The sequence below is a fragment of the Eriocheir sinensis genome, chromosome 55 (assembly GCF_024679095.1).
Source record: "Eriocheir sinensis breed Jianghai 21 chromosome 55, ASM2467909v1, whole genome shotgun sequence".
Lineage (NCBI taxonomy): Eukaryota > Metazoa > Arthropoda > Malacostraca > Decapoda > Varunidae > Eriocheir > Eriocheir sinensis.
Window position 1 is genome coordinate 36,848 of NC_066563.1, and position 17,445 is coordinate 54,292.

A 17,445-nucleotide genomic window follows, 5' to 3' on the forward strand; every position below is an offset into this window, starting at 1 on the left:
GGGAAGGGAGGGGGGAGGGATGGAGAAAGGGAAGAATAAGGAAAGGGGACAGGGAGTGAAAAGGAAAGGAACAGAGGAAGCAACAATGGGAAATGGGATAAAAGGAAGAATGGAGAGGAGAAGGAGAGAAACGGGAGCATATGGAAGAAAGAGAAGAAGTGTAAAAGAGAGTAGATAGTAAGGAGAAGGACGAGGTTGAAGAGAGATCAAAAGGAAGAGGGGAAAACAGGTATCATGGAGAGACAGGAGAAAAATAAAAAAAATGAAAGAAGGAAGGAAGTAAATGGGTGAGGAAGGAAAGGAGAAGAAAGTTAAGAAAAATTAAGAAAAGAAAGAGGAAACTGAGAGAGAGAGAGAGAGAGAGAGAGAGAGAGAGAGAGAGAGAGAGAGAGAGAGAGAGAGAGAGAGAGAGAGAGAGAGAGAGAGAGAGAGAGAGAGAGAGAGAGAGAGAACATAACGCTATGACAAGAGTAATCCGAACAGCCTCGTTGAAGGGCCAATATTCGCATGATGGCTTAGAGGAGATGAGGAAGGGGGGGGAGGGGGAGAGAGGTGAGGGGAGTTGGGGGGGATAGAGGCATGCACATGAGAGGAGGGGGAGGTGGAAGGGAGATAAGATGGACTAGGGGTGGGGTTGGGTGGGGGAGAGTTAATGTAAGGGAGAAGTAAGGGGAAAGGGAGGGTGAGAGAGGGGAGAGGGGGAGGATGTAGAAGGCATTGGGAAGGGAGAGAGGGAGAAGAGGAAGGTAGGGGAACAGGAAGGGTGAGAGAGAAAGAGGGAGAGGTAGGAGGTATTAGGAGGGGGAGAGAAGGGATATAAGGTGAGAGAGGGGAGGGTGAAAGGGAAGGGGAGGCAAAAGATATGGGAAGAGGGGAGACAAAGGAAAGGAAGGGAGAAGGCAGGAGGGAGAAAAGGGGGAGACAAAGGGTATACAGTGAGAGGGAAAGGGAGGAGGGGAGGAGAAATGAGTGTGCAGATTCCAGGTAAGCCGAGGCACCATGCTCACCTGTCCGCTGGCTTGATTACCTCCCCCAACAACCAGGGAAAATATTGCACCTGTGGAAGTGGCTGATAAGGGCCGTTACACAAGAGCACATCGTCTACCGGCGCCCCACGACCTGCGCAGTGAATCGTACGAGCCAGCACAGCCCCGCGCAGCCCTCACACGCTCGTCCCCTCCCGAAGAAGCAGGAGCACAGTGAAGCCAAGGAACCCAACGGCGGACGTGCTTTCATCAGTTGTAGCTACGTCAGGAAGGATGCGGCCGCCTTCAGAGGACAAGGACCCACCCGCTTACGACTCCATGTATCCTGGAGAGGCGCAGGAGGAGGGGAGGGATACGGGTCAAAGAGGGTCATTCAGGGTCGTGGAGGGACTGGGTCTTCGTAGGATGTCTAGCAGAGAGCCGCCGCCCGAGGTTGTGGTTATACGGGGTGAAACGGGGAGGAAGGAAAGGAGTGAAGGGAAGGAGGCGGCCGCGGAGGGGACGCTGCCGAAATCTGACGAAGGGAAGAAGAAGGAAGAAACGAAGGAAAGAAAAATGTGTGACTATATTTCAACTCCCAGCGCCGAGGAAGTATTAAGGTAAGTGTATTTTCTTGTATATTCACATTTGTTTTCTTTATTTTTCTTTATTTTTACGCTGAGAGAAACGTAAAGTCAATTCATGCTTTTTAATAATTTCATGTTTCCTTCCTTCCCTCACCCTTACTTCTGTCTCTCGTCCTTTCTATCCCTTTCCCCCTTTCCTCGTGTTCGTGTAAATGCATATTCTTATTTTCTAACCCGTTTTCTTCTTCTTTCATATGTATCCTCTTCTCGTTATTGTTTCATTCATCTGGGCGCCTCCTCCTCCTCCTCCTCCTCCTCTTCCTCCTCCTCCTTTTCCTGTTCCTCTTCCTCCTCCTCCTCCTTTTCCTGTTCCTTCCCCTTCTTTTCATTTTTATCTTTACATTTCGTTTGATAATTACCTCTCCTCATTCTCTCCTGCTCCTCCTCCTCCTCCTCCTCCTCCTCCCCATCTTCTTCGCCTTCACCTCATCCTCTCAGGGACTTCTGCACCAAGACCACGGCCCACGGGTTCAGCCACATCGTGAAGAGCGGGCAACCCCTCCTGCTGAGCGCCTTCTGGTTTCTGGTGACGTCGACGGGGTGAGTTATGAGCATGCGCGGGCAAGGACTGTGCAAATAAGGTTCTCGATAAACAATTCCTACGTCGGAACAATTAACGAAGCTACACCATACAATTTGAATTCACTGAAGTGGCTTAAAGTACTGTAAGAAGAATGACGATGAGGAGGACAAGTAAGATGAGTAAAAAGCATAGGAATTGAAAGGATTAGATGAAGAGTAGATTGATATTAAGAACCTGTAAGGAGGTGAAAGAATTGAGGAGGAAGAAAACAAAACAGCGATGAAATTGAATCAGATGAATAGTAGATTTTAATATGGAAGAAATGAGAAGGAGGAGGAAGATAAGTAAGGTAGAAAAAAACCTGTACCATTTTCTTGCTCCCACTCCTTTTAGTATTCTGACCCTACTTTTCCTCTCCTTACATATCCTTTTCGCAATCTGACTTCGATCCTTTTCTTCCTTCCCTCTTATGGATCCTGATCGCTCCCATCCAGTATTCTACCCTCAGCTGCCTTCTTTCTCCCTGCTCTCATCTTACCTCTCTTCTCTCCTTGGCCCTTCTTTAATCTGACTTCGATCCTTTTCTTCCTTCTCTCTAATGGATCGTACGTAATCTCATTTATCCTCACTCATCTTTCTCTCTTTCTTCCTCTTTTTCTTTCCCTTATCCTTCTCCCCGCCTCTCCCTCCAGGATCCTGATTCTGATCTCGGCGTCCTACGAGGTGACCTACACGTCCCTCATCGCCAAGCGGCCGTCCATCGAAGTGGTGCACGTCGACAAGTACGGAACCGGCATGCGGGTGCCCTACATCACCATCTGCAGCCTCGCAGGGTTCGCGAGGTCCAAGCTGGCGAGTGAGTGTTGCTTTTTTTTCACAGCAAGGGATCTCAAGCGAAGAAAAATGTCCGCTGAGCGCTGGTCCAGTAAAAGAAAAAAGCATGAGGCTAGAAGAGAGGTCAATTTCGAAAGGAGAGTTGTCTTGATACTCTCCCCTTGGAATAGTTCAAGTCGCAGGTAAGAAGAAATACAGTCGGAGGAAGGCTGTTTCAGAATTTATCAGCGGACAAGATGGGAGAATGATGCTGCTGGTTAACTCTAAGGGATTTGAATAGAATCGGGATGAGCAAGAGTAGAAAGTCGTGTGCAGCGGGGCCGCAGGAGGAGGGCAGACATGCAGTTAGCAAGTTCAGAGGAGCAGTCAGCATGAAAATATCGATAGAAGATAGAGAGAGATGCAATATTGCAGTGGGATTTATGAGGTAGAAGACTGTCAGTAAAAGGAATGGAGTTGATGACCCGAAGAGCCTTTGACTCCACTCTGTCTAGCTGAGCTGTGTGTGGAGCCCCACACACGAGATGCATACTCCATGCGAAGACAGACAAGGCCTTTGTATATGGACAGTATCTGAAGGAGGGAAAAAACATTGTTGGAGACGATGCTGAACGCCCAACCTGATGGATGTTGATTTGGGGAAAGAGGAGATATGAAGTTTCCAGTTAAGATTTTGAGTTGGATAGACCGATAATGTTTAGTGTAGAAGAAGGGGACAGCTGTGTGTTATGGATGAATCACTAAAGGACGGGTGCTTGGAAATTTGTGTCGAGTTGACAGGTGGGGAAATTGAGTTTTTTGAGCCATTGAAGGACACAAGTTCCTCCTGCCCATTCAGAAATTATAGCTATGCAGCGTTCAGCCTAGTCTTGTACTTCTTGTAGGGAGGGTCTTCTAATAAATGATAAATATGTTGAATACTGCAGAGCAAAGTCATCGACATATAAGTGGATACAACAGTTAGTTTTGGAAAGATCATTAACGAACGACAGAAAGAGAGTGGGAGATAGAGATGACCCCTGTGCAGGTGTGTGTGTGTGTGTGTGTGTGTGTGTGTGTGTGTGTGTGTGTGTGTGTGTGTGTGTCTTCTTCCATGTATCTAACATCTAGGTCTTTCCTTTACCCATAAAATATCTCTTGCAAACCTTATCGTACCACTCTTACTGCGAAGCCTAGCACCAGTCCATCACTTCAACCTTTTTCTTTCTTCATCCCTCCTTTTCCCTACCCTCTCAAAACCCAACGCCAGCAACGCCCTGGCCTTGCATGTATACCTATAAATTAACTCCCGGGCAGTCGGCGTGCACCTCACCCAGCTGTTCATCCTCCCCTTTCGGGCTGGTCGGTAAATGGGTACCTGGGGAAACCTGGGGAAGGTAAACTGTGGTAATCCCAGACTTGACAGTGGCCCGTGTTCCGGGGTAATGCGTCCCTCCCACCACAGGCTCAAGCTCCAATGAACGGAGATGAGCACCGCAGCCACGCACAGTTTGAATGCACCCAACTTTACCGTACCTGAATCTTTTCCTCTTATTCTTGCGCATACTAGATCATTGCTACAACCGTTTTCTGTCTTCGTCTTCCTCATCTTCTCAGAACACAGCGCCAACATGTCCTTGCGTGTAGTGTCTATAAATTATATGGTGAAGCCTTTTCTTGCGCTCCACCGCTACAACCACGTTATCTCTTCGTCTTTCTCCTCTTCTCTTCCTCAGAACACAAACGGCAGCAACTTCCTAGCATCGCATCTACCTACAAAGGACCTGTGCAAACCTTTCCTTACTATTCTTGCGCATACCAGGCCATCGCTACAACCACTTACCCTCCTCATCTTCCTTTTCTTCCTAATCTCACTGTTAAACCTCTTAACAGTCCACCACTACCATGCAACAGTTTCCGTCTTCATTTTCCTTTTCTTCCTCATCGTACTGTTAGGCCTTGTGTCAGCCATCCACTACCAGACTTTTCCTTCTTCACCTTCCTTTCTTCGTAATCATATACTAAGCCCTATACCAGTTCACTTTCCTTCTTCCTTTTCTTCCTAATGGTACTGTTAAGCCTTGCCCCAGTCATCCCCTACCACCGCTTTCTCTCTTCATCTTCCGCCTCTTTTCCTTCACCTTCCTTCTTCATCTTCCTTTCTTCCTAATCGTACTTAAGCCTCATACCAGCTCACTTTCCTTCTTCGTCTTCCTTCTCTTCCTAATGGTACTGTTCAGCCTTGCCCCAGTCATCCACTACCACACTCTTCATCTTCCGTCTCTTCTCCTCCTCCTCAGAGTACAACGTGAGCAACACCTTGGCCTCGTACCTCCTGCTGGCGGTGAGGGGGACAGAAATCATCAGCCCGTCCCTGGAAACCACCCCGGGGCGACAGGCGGTGCTGCAGGACGATATGGACACTTACCTGCGGGTCCACAACCTCACCGTGGGCCAAATGGTGTCCCTGCTCTCTCCGCAGTGAGCGCCGGGCAGGGCTAGTGAGGGGAGGGGAGGGGAGGGGAGGGGAGGCGGCGAGGGGAGGAGAGAGAGAGAGAGAGAGAGAGAGAGAGAGAGAGAGAGAGAGAGAGAGAGAGAGAGAGAGAGAGAGAGAGAGAGAGAGAGAGAGAGAGAGAGAGAGAGAGAGAGAGAACTGTAGAACTTATATTACTAATCTCTAATATATAATGAGTCCCTCTTAATCCCCATCTCTCTCTCTCTCTCTCTCTCTCTCTCTCTCTCTTGCTTTTTTGTTAATTTCATTCTTCTTTTCATTCTTCTTTTCTTTCTCCTCTTATGCATCATTTTCCCTCTTATTTGTCTCCTTTCATGCTGTTTATTCTCTCCTTCGTCTGTCTCCTCTTCCTCACTTTCTCTGTTTATCTCTCTCTCGATCAATCTGTCTATCTATCTATTAATCTTTCTTTCCAGGTGTGAGGATTTGGTCTTGATGTGCCTGGAATCGAGCGAAATTCATTACAGGTAAAGTCTCACACCTTCCTCTATTAATGTTTCTAAGTCCGGGTTGAGTTTTCGTTATCTTCATCGTTTTTTTTTGCTTCTCTCTCTCTCTCTCTCCTCTTCTCTTTTCTCTTCCCTCTCTCCTTCCTCTCTCTCTCTCTCGCTTTCCTCCTCTTCGTCTATCTTCTTCACCCTTTCGTCCACCTTCTACACTCTTTTTCTACCTCTTTATCCTCCTTCTTCGTCCTCTTCATATCCTTCTCTTTCTTTCTTTCCCGTGCCCTCATCATCCATACCTTCACTTCTTTAGTCTGCAATCTCTTTTTCTTCTTCTACTTTCCCCCTTCTTACGTCTCCTCATTCCCTTATTATCTCATTCTTCTATTCTTCGTTTACCGTCTCCTTCCCATTCTCTATCGTCTTTTCCTCTTCCGTTCCTCATTCACTGATATCGTTAATCTTTTATGTCAACTTGTCTTTTTGTTTTCCTTCTTCGTCTCTCATTGTTCCCTCGGCTTTATCTTTCCCTATCCTCACTCTCTTCTCCCCTACCTCTCATCCTCCGTGTTCTGCCCATTCTCCCTCTTCTTTCCCTCTTCTACCTCCTCTTTACCTTTCTTTTCCTTTTCCTTTCCTTCCTACGCCTTTCCATTCCCTCTGTTTTTATGATTCTTTCCTTCTCAATCCCTTTCACCCTTCCTCTCCATCTTCATCTACTTATTTTCCCTCTTCCTTCTCTTTCTATTCTCTCTTTCTTATTCTCTAAATTTCGGCTGTCTTTTATCTTTTTCTTTCCTTTCCGTTCCTTCTTACGCCTCTCCTTCTGGTTTTCATTTTTCTCCTTCTCCATCCCTTTCCTTCTTTTCCTTCTCCTTTCACCCTCTCTTTTATTTCCCTCCTCTATCTCCATTATTCTCTCATTAAGTGCATATGTCCCGCTCATCCTCGTCTTCATCCTTCCCCTCAACCCTTTTACCCTAACCCTTCTCTTCCCCTTCTCCTTCACCGCCTCCTCCCTCCGCCAGAAAGTATTGCTGTGAGTCGCTGCTGCGCCCCACCCTGACGAGCCTCGGCCAGTGCTTCACAACGCTGGGCCCGGCCGGCGCGACTACGGAGCTGACGCAGACGTTCGCTGGCCTGATCGGCGGCTTTAAGGTCATCTTCGCCGTCAATGCCAGCGAGCAGATGGGTGAGTGTTGTTATTGTTATGTTATCTTCTTCTTCTTCTTCTTCTTCTTCTTCTTCTTCTTCCTAACACTTCCAAAATTTCATCTTCCTATCTCTCTCTCTCTCTCTCTCTCTCTCTCTCTCTCTCTCTCTCTCTGTTTATCTGTTTATCTATCTATTTATCTTACACACTCAACACTATTTTAACTTCGTCATCTCTCAACTTCCCACCTCACCATTTCTCTCTTCTCTCTCTCTTTCTCTTCTCTCCTCTTGTTTTTCTCTTCTCTTTCTCTTCTATTTTTCCTTTCCTCATCTTCTACTTAACTTTTTCGCCTTATCTCAACTTCCCACTTCACCATTTCCCTCCTCTGTCTTCTCTTTCTCTTCTCATCTCTTTCTCTTTTCTTTCGTTTTTTGCCCAACCTTATCTTCTCTTTATCTTCGTTATCTCTCAATCCCTTGCTTCCTCGCTATCTCTTTCTTCTCCTCTTGCTTTCCCCTCCCCATTTTCCCCTCCTCTCCATTTCTTCATTCCTCTCCTCTCGTCCTCTCCCTCTTCTCCTCTCCATTCCCCTTCCCCATCTTTCCCTTTTCTCCCTTTCTCCCGTTCTCATCCTCTCCTTTCGATCTCTCCCCCCTAGAGTACGACTCCAAGATCGTCTCGTCACCGTTCCTGGGCGAGGCGGGCATTCACTTGTCTTTCTCCAACTTCGACATGAGTCCGTCTGTGTCCACGAGCATGAAGGCCCTCCGCGTGGCTCCCAACACGTCGGTTTCAGTGGCCCTCTCCTACGCCTCGGTTAGTTGAGAGCGAGAGATGGAAAGAGGGGAACAGGACGGAGAGGTTGGTGAGAAGAGGGAGGGAAGGAGTGATGGGGAGGAGGTAGAATAGGTAAGAAGTGAGACAGAGTTAGTTGAGGTTAGTTTAGCGGGAGAGAGGAAGGAGAGATGCAAGTAGGATGAAGGAGGGAGATAAGAGGGAGGGAGAGGGGAGAAGTGGACCAGAGTGTATTTGTGAGTGAGTGAAGAAAGGGGTGAGGAAGAGAGCGTGAGGGAGTGAGAGAGTAGAGGGTAAGCGCAGAAGAATGGGGGTGAATGAAGTAAAGTTAGTAAGTGAATGGGTGAAGATTGGACTGAAGGAAGGAAGGAGTTGATGCGTGAATTTAGTGAGCGAGATATGGAGGGAGAGAGGAATGGAGAGAGTGAGAGATAAAGGAATTGATGGAGTCATGAAGGAAGGGAGGCAGGAAGTTAAGGCGCAAGGAAGAGAGTAAATGTGTAGATGGCTGAGGAGGCGCAATAGATATAGAGTGCGTGACAGAGTGAGAGAGTGAGCCAGTGACCACAGAAAAAAGCAAGTAGATAATTGCTTAGAGAGTGAGGGAGGGACAGAAGGAGAGAAGAAATGAGAAAGAGAGTGAATGTTTAAATGAGTGAGGAAGGGAAAGAGGGAAATGGTGAGTGAAGGCGTGTACACTACTAAGGGGTGCGTCACTTCACTCACTCGACGTCCATACTCCCGGAGGTCTTCCCGAGCAAGCTCCCACGCAGCTGCCCTGACCATCCCAAGTCCTTCCTGGCATGCAAGATCGGCTGACTTGCTCCAGTCATGTTTGCTCTCCTATGCTCCCACCGACCATGAAACCCTACGAGGGGAGGGAGTGTGTTGATGAGTAAGAGAGTGAGCATATGAGTAACTGAAAGGAGAGATTGACAGGACAGAGATGAAGGGAGAGTAGGTATGAATGAATGGGTGATCTCGAGTACGGGTGAATGGGTGGGCCAGAAATACAGGAACCTTCTCTATTTTTCTCTCACCTCATGCCCCCCTCACCTCATACCCGCCCCCTCACCTCATGCCCCCCTCACCTCATGCCCCCCTCACCTCTTGCCCCCCTCACCTCATGCCCCCCTCACCTCTTGCCCCCCTCACCTCATGCCCCCCTCACGTCTTGCCCCCCTCACCTCATGCCCCCCTCACCTCATGCCCCCCTCACCTCATGCCCCCCTCACCTCATGCCCCCCTCACCTCATGCCCCCCCCACCTCATACCCGCCCCCTCACCTCATGCCCCCCTCACCTCATGCCCCCCTCACCTTAACTCTCCAGCTCCTTTCCCTTTTATCTCATTTCCATCTCACTCTACTTCCCTCTCACCTCATTTTCTCCCTTAATTTTCCTCTCATTTCCCTTCCTATTTCTTTCCTTCCACCTCATTTCCTCCCCACTTCTAACTTTTCATTTAATCTACTTTACCTCATTTCCCGCTCATAATGCTTCCCTTTCACCCTTTCCCTTTAATTTTTTTTTACAACAAAGGAGACAGCTCAAGGGCACAAAAAAAGGAAACAATAATAAAAAAATAACCTCGCTACTCGCTGCTCCTAAAAAGAATCCAAGGAGGTGGGCGAAAGAGGGGTGAGGTCATGCTATGTCATCAACTGGTTTCATCATTCCCCGCGCACCTGCCCCTCCTTCAGCTGGACAAGACGAAGCGTTACCAGGATGTGTGGCCTTGGTCCAAGCCCACCTGCGTCACGGAGGGCAAGTTCTGGGAGCTGTCCGAGGAGGAGCGGTCCCACATCCACCACAACCGGTTCTTCCACACCTACTACCGCACCTGTCCCATGGAGCTGACCAACTGCACCCTGCTGGCCCGGAGGTTCATCAACGATACGACAGGTGAGGGAGGGAGGGGGAAAGGTGTGAGAGATGAAGGTGAAGAGATGCAGAGGTGTTAGAGAAATGTTTGACTGAATAAGAGCTTGAGGGAGAGACAGGTTAGGGGAGAGAGGGAGAGGGGGAGAGAAAGGTGTTAGAGATGGGTAACTGAGTAATAGCTGGAGGGAGGGAGAAGTGAGGGGAGGGAGGGAGAGAAAGGTGAAAGATTTGGGATTGGATAAGAGCCTGAAGGGAGGAAGGGACAGGTGTTTGAGAATGAGAACGAGGAAAAGGTGTGAAAGATGAGATTAAAAAGGACCTTGCAGGGAGAGGCGGGTATTAGAGGAAGCGAGGCAAAGACACACATATAAACAGACAAGCAGAAAATGAAGACAGTTGTAATTATGAGTAAAGATATGGGTGTGGGGGAGAGATGTGAGGATAGAGTGAGAGATGAAGAGATAGGCGAGATAAAAACAGGTGTGTGAGGAAGGATATATTTGGTCTTTTGTATGTTTTTGGTGTATTTTATTTTCCTCTGCGACTCCTATTCTTATTCTGCATTTCTTATCGTTATTTCCTTTTCTTCTCCTTTTCGTATCCTTCCTCTACCTTTCCCTTCACTATCTTCCTTCCTCTCTCACCTGTTTCTTTTTCATCCTATTTATCTCTCCTTATTCCATTTCAATCCGTCTTTCCTTCCTTCTTTTCCTTCCTTACTTTTTTCTTTCCTTTCCTTGTCTCTTTCTTCTCGTTCCATTTCAATTCTTCTTTCCTCATTTCTTATCCTTCCATTTTTCTCTCCTTCTTTCTTCCCTTTTCAACCCTTGCTCAAATCCTTCTCTTCTGCTCTTTATTCCTCCCCCCTTACATTTTTCTTCCCTTTCTTTATCTCTTTCTTCTCGTTCCCTCTCAGTTCTTCTATCCTCAGTTCTTTTCCTTCCATTTTTCTTTCCTTCTTCCCTTCCTTTTTAACCCTTTTTCTATAGTCCTCCCCTCTCACGCTTTCTCATCCTTCCTTCCCCTCCTCCAACTCAACTTTCCTCCTTCCTATCTCCGTTTAATCCATAACTTCCCTTCTTCCCCTTCCTCTTCCTCTGTCCCCGCCTTTCCATTCTTCTCCCACTTTCTCTTTCTTTTCTTCTTCCTCTTTCTTCTCCCTCCATTTCCCTATAGGTGTCTTCCCTACATACTTTCTTCTTACTTTCCTTCCCATACATCCTAATCCTCATTCTCTCTCCTCCTCTTCCTCCTCCCTTCCTTCTCCCTTCTTACATGATATACTTTTCTCTCCTCGCCCTTTTTTTCCTCCTCCCCTTTCCTACCTCCTCTCTCCCGCTCTCCCTTTCCCTCTCCCTATTCTCTCCCTTCCTCTCTCTCTCTCTCTCTCTCTCTCTCTCCCTTCCTTCCCTCCCCCACCGTTGCCAGATTGTCGTACTCAGAGCATAGTTTTTTACCGGTTTCTGACGCCTAACTATTGCCAAGAAACATCAGGAATTAACTATTTTAACGATAATTATAAGTGAATCTCCATATTGGGGTCCACGAGACAGTTTTGGGGTCGGAAGTCGGTATATATAAGAGGCTGAGTAAGAGAATCTGGTAACTTTGCTCCTTACCTTCCCTCTCCTTTCCTTTTTTTTTTATTCAAGGGCAGAGTGAGAAGGGAAGTGGGTTGAGAAGAGGGTAAAAATGGAGGAGGAGGGAAGACTGCAGGAGTGTATAGCTGTGTGGTGTATGCTCGTCACGTCTCCTTCTAAAGCTCTCACCCTCCCTCTTCCTTCCCTCCCCCAGCCGAATGCCACCCGTCTGACATCCTGTACCAGAAGGCGGAGGTCAAAGTGATGAAAAGATGTCTGGAAAACCACCTCACCCACGACAAGAGTGAGTGCTGTGCGTGTGGGTAGTGGGGGAGGGAGGAGAAGTGTGGGAGCGTGTGTGTGTGTGTGTGTATGTGTGTGTGTGTGTGTGTGTCTGTCTGTCTGTCTGTCTGTCTGTCTGTCTGTGTGTGTGTGTGTGTGTGTGTGTGTGTGTCTGCCTGTCTGTCTGTCTGTCTGTCTGTCTGTCTGTGTGTGTGTGTGTGTGTGTGTGTGTGTGTGTGTGTGTGTGTGTGTTAGTAAGAAAGTACCGGCCTCTTGTAGACTCCTGCGTTCTTATGTTCTTATGTTCTCTGATCTGTGTAATTGAAGTGTGTGTACCTGTCTCTCCCTCCGCTCCAGGTCAGTACAAGCTGTGCGAGGAGACTGAAATCACTCAGCAATCGAGCCTCACCACGCTGGCCCCGCAGGTTATGGATTCGCAGGAGGGAGTCACCATTATGTCCAAGTGAGCGGGGCTGGGAAGGGAAGGGACGGACAGGCGTTAAAGGGGAGGATTTTGGACTAGGAAGGATTTAAAGACTGTTAGGGAGGCTGAGTGGGGTTACTATCTAACGTCTATCTTTGTACACCATAAGATAATAGAGAAGCGGAGTACAATAGGACTAGAATGTAAGGGAAGGAAAGTAAGAGGGAGGAGGGGAAGGGAAGGACAGGCGTTAAAGGGGAGGATTTTGGACTAAGAAGGATTTAGAGAGAGTGAGGGAGGCTGAGTGGGGTTACTATCTAACGTCTATCTTTGTACACCATAAGATAATAGAGAAGCGGAGGACAATAGGACTAGAATGTAAAGGAAGGAAAGTAAGAAAGAAGGAGGTATATGAGGCACTTATGGAGGTGGAGGGAGAAGGAAGAGAATGAAGGAAAGGAGAAAGAGTTAGTGAGGGGGGTTAGGTTAGGTTAGGTTAGGTTAGCTTGTTCTGCCCTCCTGGCCTCCCCTTGCAGTGCCGTTCTGCCCTCCTGGCCTCCCCTGCAGGTGCTATCACAGCACCTTTGCCCTTCACCTTCCCTTAAAAGTGTTCCGACGAGCTTGTTCTGCCCTCCTGGCCTCCCCTTGCAGTGCCTATACAGTGCCACCTTCCCTTGAGAGTGTCCTGACGAGCTTGTTCTGCCCTCCTGGCCTCCCCTTGCAGTGCCTATACAGTGCCACCTTCCCTTAAAAGTGTTCCGACGAGCTTGTTCTGCCCTCCTGGCCTCCCCTTGCAGTGCCTATACAGTGCCACCTTCCCTTAAAAGTGTTCCGACGAGCTTGTTCTGCTCTCCTACAGCCTCCCCTTACCGTTGTCTATATATACAGTGCCATCTTCCCCTGACAGTGCTCCTCCCCTCCCTCGCAGCATGACCTACTCCATGATCAACATTTACTACACCCAGCTCGCCTACACGCAGCACCGCGAGAACATACCGACGATCTTCACCTGGTTCAGTAAGTTAGTTCGCTCTATCGTTCATCAGTTAGCTATTTAGTTAGTTGTAGTTAGTGTGGGGAAGGAGGGAGCGTGCGTGCGTGTGTGTGGGGTGGGGTGGGGGCTGGGGGGGGGGGATAATGAAAGAAGGGACGGAGAGAGAGGTAGCGAGGAAATAGAAATGGTTGGAGGGACTGATAAAGAAAACAGTGATCATGAGGGTAGTAAGCAAACAGGAACCATCTTCATCAACCTTCTCTCCCCTTTTCCTCAGGCAGCCTCGGGGGCCAGATGGGGCTGTTCCTCGGAGCCTCCATGATCACCCTTGTCGAGATCTACTTCACGCTTTGCCGGGTGGTGCGGGTCGTCATCACCGCCCTCCTCGCCGCCGTCTGCCGCTGGGCCAAGAGGTGTCTCAAGCCTCTTCCGCCGCACCAAGTCCACGCCTGAGCCCCGGCGCGCCCCCGCCATCCACGCCCCCGCCACACACACGCCCGGTAAGTCTGGTTTTAGTGATGCCGTGTTGTAGCTGATGTTCCGTTGTAGTGTTTTCGTTGTACATGACTGGGTTGTCAGGAATTTTAGGCCTGCGAGAGGAAAGACTTAATCTCCTGCCTGGCCTTGGCTTTCCCGTCTCTTCCCGTCCCTTTCCCTTCCTCTCCTTTCCTCTCTTCTATCCCTCTCCCATCCCCTCAACCACCCCTACCATTTCCTCCATCACCTTCCCCTCACTTCAACCAAAAAATAGGATAGGGGGATAAAAAAATAGTGAATGGTAAGTTTATGAGAGGAAGAAGTCATGGCCAAGAAAAGGAAAGAAAAGGAAAAGAGGCAAAAGTTGAACGGTAAACCTAGGCGCGAAAAGAGACATAACGAAGAATAAGGTAAGGAGAAACATAACACACAGAAGAGGACCGTAAGCTTACGAGTGGAAAAAGGGAAAACAAAAAAGAGAAAAAAGTTGGCTGTAGTATCACGAGAGGAAGGACAGAATAACCAAAAAATGTAGAGATGAAAAAACTTGAAAAGGAGAGAAAAGTTGACAGATATACAGGGACTTCGTAACACAATTATGATTGTTAAGGTAAGGTCACGCTGGGAGCATACGCTACGGCTGCGCGTGGCGGCGTTGCTCATCCCCGTCCCGTTGACCCTTTGAGCCTGTGGCGGGAGAGAACCCTTGACCCGACACAGGGCCAGTGTAACATCCGGGTCACCACAGTTTACCTTCCCCAGGTTGCTCCAGGAACCCATTTATCGACCAGCCCGAAAGGAAGGATGAACATAGTCAGGGACGCTAACCACTGCATCGCGTAGATAGATTAGTGGAGAATCCGGACAACCACTGATGTAAACTAAATACACGCACACATACACACACACACACACCTTCCGCACCGCACCCCACTCACACATACAGCTCCGGTAGCTCAGTGGAAGAGCTCTTCTCTGCCTGGCTTCACGATCTGGTAGCCGGAGGTCGAGCCCGATATTTTTCCACTGACAGAGGAGCGGTTACTATCCCACCCCCTTGAGCAAAGGGGACGGGGTATGTGGTGTGTGAAGGTCCCGGCAGTAGTCAGATCAATCAATCAATCACTAGGGGCATACGCCGAGGGGGCGCGTCGCCTCGCCCACCCTAAAAACCTCGCTTTTTTTATTTGGAATATGCAACATTATCAACTCTAGAGAACTCGTATACAGGTAAAGGAAAGAAAGTAATGAAGTATACGAGAACAGTTTACTACATGGACGTAAAACAACGAGGAAGCATCGCACGTAAACGAGCATCGAGTGTTAGGCCGCCAGGTGCTTGTAAAATACTCTTCACCCTCATTTGTATCGTGTTCAAATTCTTGCATGTGAAAAAGAAAGTTACAATGTTCTAAACACTGTTAGGAAGAATGAACGGATTTTTTTTTTTATAGCAGGAAAGTAAATGGTGGGCGGAATACTATAACCCAGAAACGAGCATCGAATAGTTTTGTGAGAGGCGCAGAGGGGGAGTGTAGGGGAGGGGTGTGAAGGGGGGACTCGGGCGGGTAGGAAAGAGGCGTCAGTCACCCGCCAGCCATCAAGTAGGTGAGTGCTGCGTGAGAGCAGTGTGTTTAATGTGATTTTAACGTTTTTGTTGTGATAATGTGAGTGGTACATGTCTATTTCTATGTGTGGACTTGTGTTATCATACATGTGTGTAATATATGTTTTTCTTACGGCGAATTGCCTCGGTGGTGGTCGTTATCATTCATATGTAAAGTGGTAATTTGAGCCAGCAATGCATTCCGTAACCAAGTCTAGTTATGCTTTGCGCAAAGATTCGTTTTATCAACGTTGCTCAAACTTGGACAAGAACATTTTAATTCTGGGTGTTTTTGATGCCGTTTATCCTGGAGATGGTATTCTTCGCCGGAAATCACTAAATGCTTGACTTTTCAATGGCTTTTGTGGACCCGCCGCCGCAGCTGCAAAATAGCTCGCAGAGAGGTTCAATTTTGGGGACCCGTGGGAAATCATTTTTTTTTGGGTGGAGAGCATATTTAAACTACTCCAGGGGGGGTATGCGACGTATTTCTGCGAGGAGGTATTTCTCGCAACACCGGCTGTACCGTCGCCGTGGCCGCCGCCAGAGGAGGCCTTCGTGAATTTTATCCCCTATTTTCAGCAATAAACATATTCCTTGAATTTGATTTAAAAAGCGTGTCCATGATTGCTGAACGTTTGTAGAAAAGATACATGAAGAGCTAGGGATGTTTATAAGGTAGGTAATGAAATACTGGCACGTTGATAAAACGAATCTTAACCATGCTTTGTTTTGTCTGTAGTGTTAAGGCAGTGGAACCCCCTTGTTAGCTGGTAAATGTGCATACATCTGTATTTAAAGACCAAGGCACTCTCGCAGAGGCGTCTTTTCTCTCTCGGCACCGCTTAAAAGGTGTCCGCAGTAAAATTAACATGTGACCACTACGGAACGGCTCGGCTCCCTCGACACTCCGGGAAAGCCAAGTATTATCGACGGTTTTCAGGGTTCTTATCATTCTAACCACAAAAATACTTAGGAAGGCTAGGTTTGGTGTGCCCACGGAACCCATTACTCGCATAACGTAACATTGAACCTTCAGTTGCGATTACTGTGTTCTTTCGTTTCAGGTTCAGTGTTTCGATGCCTTGGTCGACTCTACCCTCATTTTACTTCACCACCCCCACACACCATCCCCTCCCCCTCAACACCCTCCCACACCCCGCCCCACCCGACACTCCAACACCCCACCCCACCCCACCCCACCCCACCCACCCCACTCCACACCACACCACACCCATCCATGCCCCACCACCTCTATACGTCTCCCCATTCTAAAATACACCAAATTATTACTACAGACCATACCGAGCCGCACCATACTGACCCTCACCACTTCTATCACCTCCACATACTACACAAGACCCATTCTGCACTAATACCACGCCATTCCATTGCCCCCCCCACACGCAGCATCACTCCACATCCCACCTCTGCGCACTCTCATAGGAGACGGCACCACGCATCATCGCTAACACTACTCAACAACCGTGCTAACTCGTACTTCACCAGTCTCTTATTTTACCACCTATCTTTGTCTTCTCTCTCACACCCCTTTCCTTCTCTCCCCTATAAATATTATCCTCTCAGTTCCTTCTCCCCTTTGTTTCTCTGCTTCCTTCCTCCTCCTCCTCATCTGTGTTTCTCACCTCCTAACTCTTCCTCCTCCTCCTCTTCGTTTCTCTCTTCCTCTTCCTCCTCCTCTTCTTCGTTTCTCCCTTCCTCATCCTCCTCCTCCTCCTCCTCGTTTCTCCTTCCATCTTCCTCCTCCTCTTCTTCGTTTCTCTCTTCCTCTTCCTCCTCCTCCTCTTCGTTTCTCTCTTCCTCTTCTTCCTCCTCCTCTTCGTTTCTCTCTTCCTCTTCCTCCTCCTCCTCTTCGTTTCTCTCTTCCTCTTCTTCCTCCTCCTCTTCGTTTCTCCCTTCCTCTTCCTCCTCCTCCTCTTCGTTTCTCTCTTCCTCTTCTTCCTCCTCCTCTTCGTTTCTCTCTTCCTCTTCCTCCTCCTCCTCTTCGTTTCTCTTCCTCCTCCTCTTCGTTTCCCTCCTTCCTCCTCCTCTTCGTTTCTCCCTTCCTCTTCCTCCTCCTCCTCTTCGTTTCTCTCTTCCTCTTCCTCCTCCTCCTCTTCGTTTCTCTCTTCCTCTTCCTCCTCCTCTTCGTTTCTCTCTTCCTCTTCCTCCTCTTCCTCCTCCTTTCTTTCCCAGTCTCTGACCCTCTCTTCCTCCTACTCTTCCTCATTTCTCTCCTTCTCTCAATTTCTTCCCCCCCGTTTCTCTCCATCTCTCACCTCCTCCTCCTCCTCCTACTCTCCCAAAGCACCGCATAACTATTCATCGTTAATATGCCTTTT

At 48.4% G+C, this 17,445-nt stretch overlaps 2 protein-coding genes across 3 annotated transcripts; both read left to right on the forward strand.

The window, feature by feature from the left end:
• Window positions 1–777: 777 nt before the first annotated feature.
• On the forward strand, window positions 778–5,433 carry LOC126983824 (uncharacterized). The gene is made up of 4 exons (XM_050836954.1): window positions 778–1,585; window positions 2,051–2,152; window positions 2,828–2,991; window positions 5,249–5,433. The coding sequence occupies exons 1-4, from the start codon at window positions 1,260–1,262 to the stop codon at window positions 5,431–5,433; spliced, it is 777 nt and encodes a 258-aa protein (XP_050692911.1). The 5' UTR covers window positions 778–1,259.
• A 441-nt stretch (window positions 5,434–5,874) lies between these two features.
• On the forward strand, window positions 5,875–16,837 carry LOC126983840 (uncharacterized). Of its 2 annotated transcripts, XM_050836972.1 has the most exons (9): window positions 5,875–5,930; window positions 6,935–7,098; window positions 7,721–7,878; window positions 9,560–9,761; window positions 11,535–11,624; window positions 11,960–12,065; window positions 12,955–13,043; window positions 13,298–13,520; window positions 16,171–16,837. In XM_050836972.1, exons 1-8 carry the CDS (start codon window positions 5,899–5,901, stop codon window positions 13,471–13,473), a joined length of 1,017 nt encoding a protein of 338 aa, XP_050692929.1. In that variant the 5' UTR covers window positions 5,875–5,898; the 3' UTR covers window positions 13,474–13,520; window positions 16,171–16,837. The 2 variants fall into 2 exon arrangements, with proteins under 2 accessions (XP_050692929.1, XP_050692930.1); XM_050836973.1 differs by lacking the exon at window positions 16,171–16,837 and having other exon boundaries at window positions 13,298–14,302.
• Window positions 16,838–17,445: the final 608 nt, after the last annotated feature.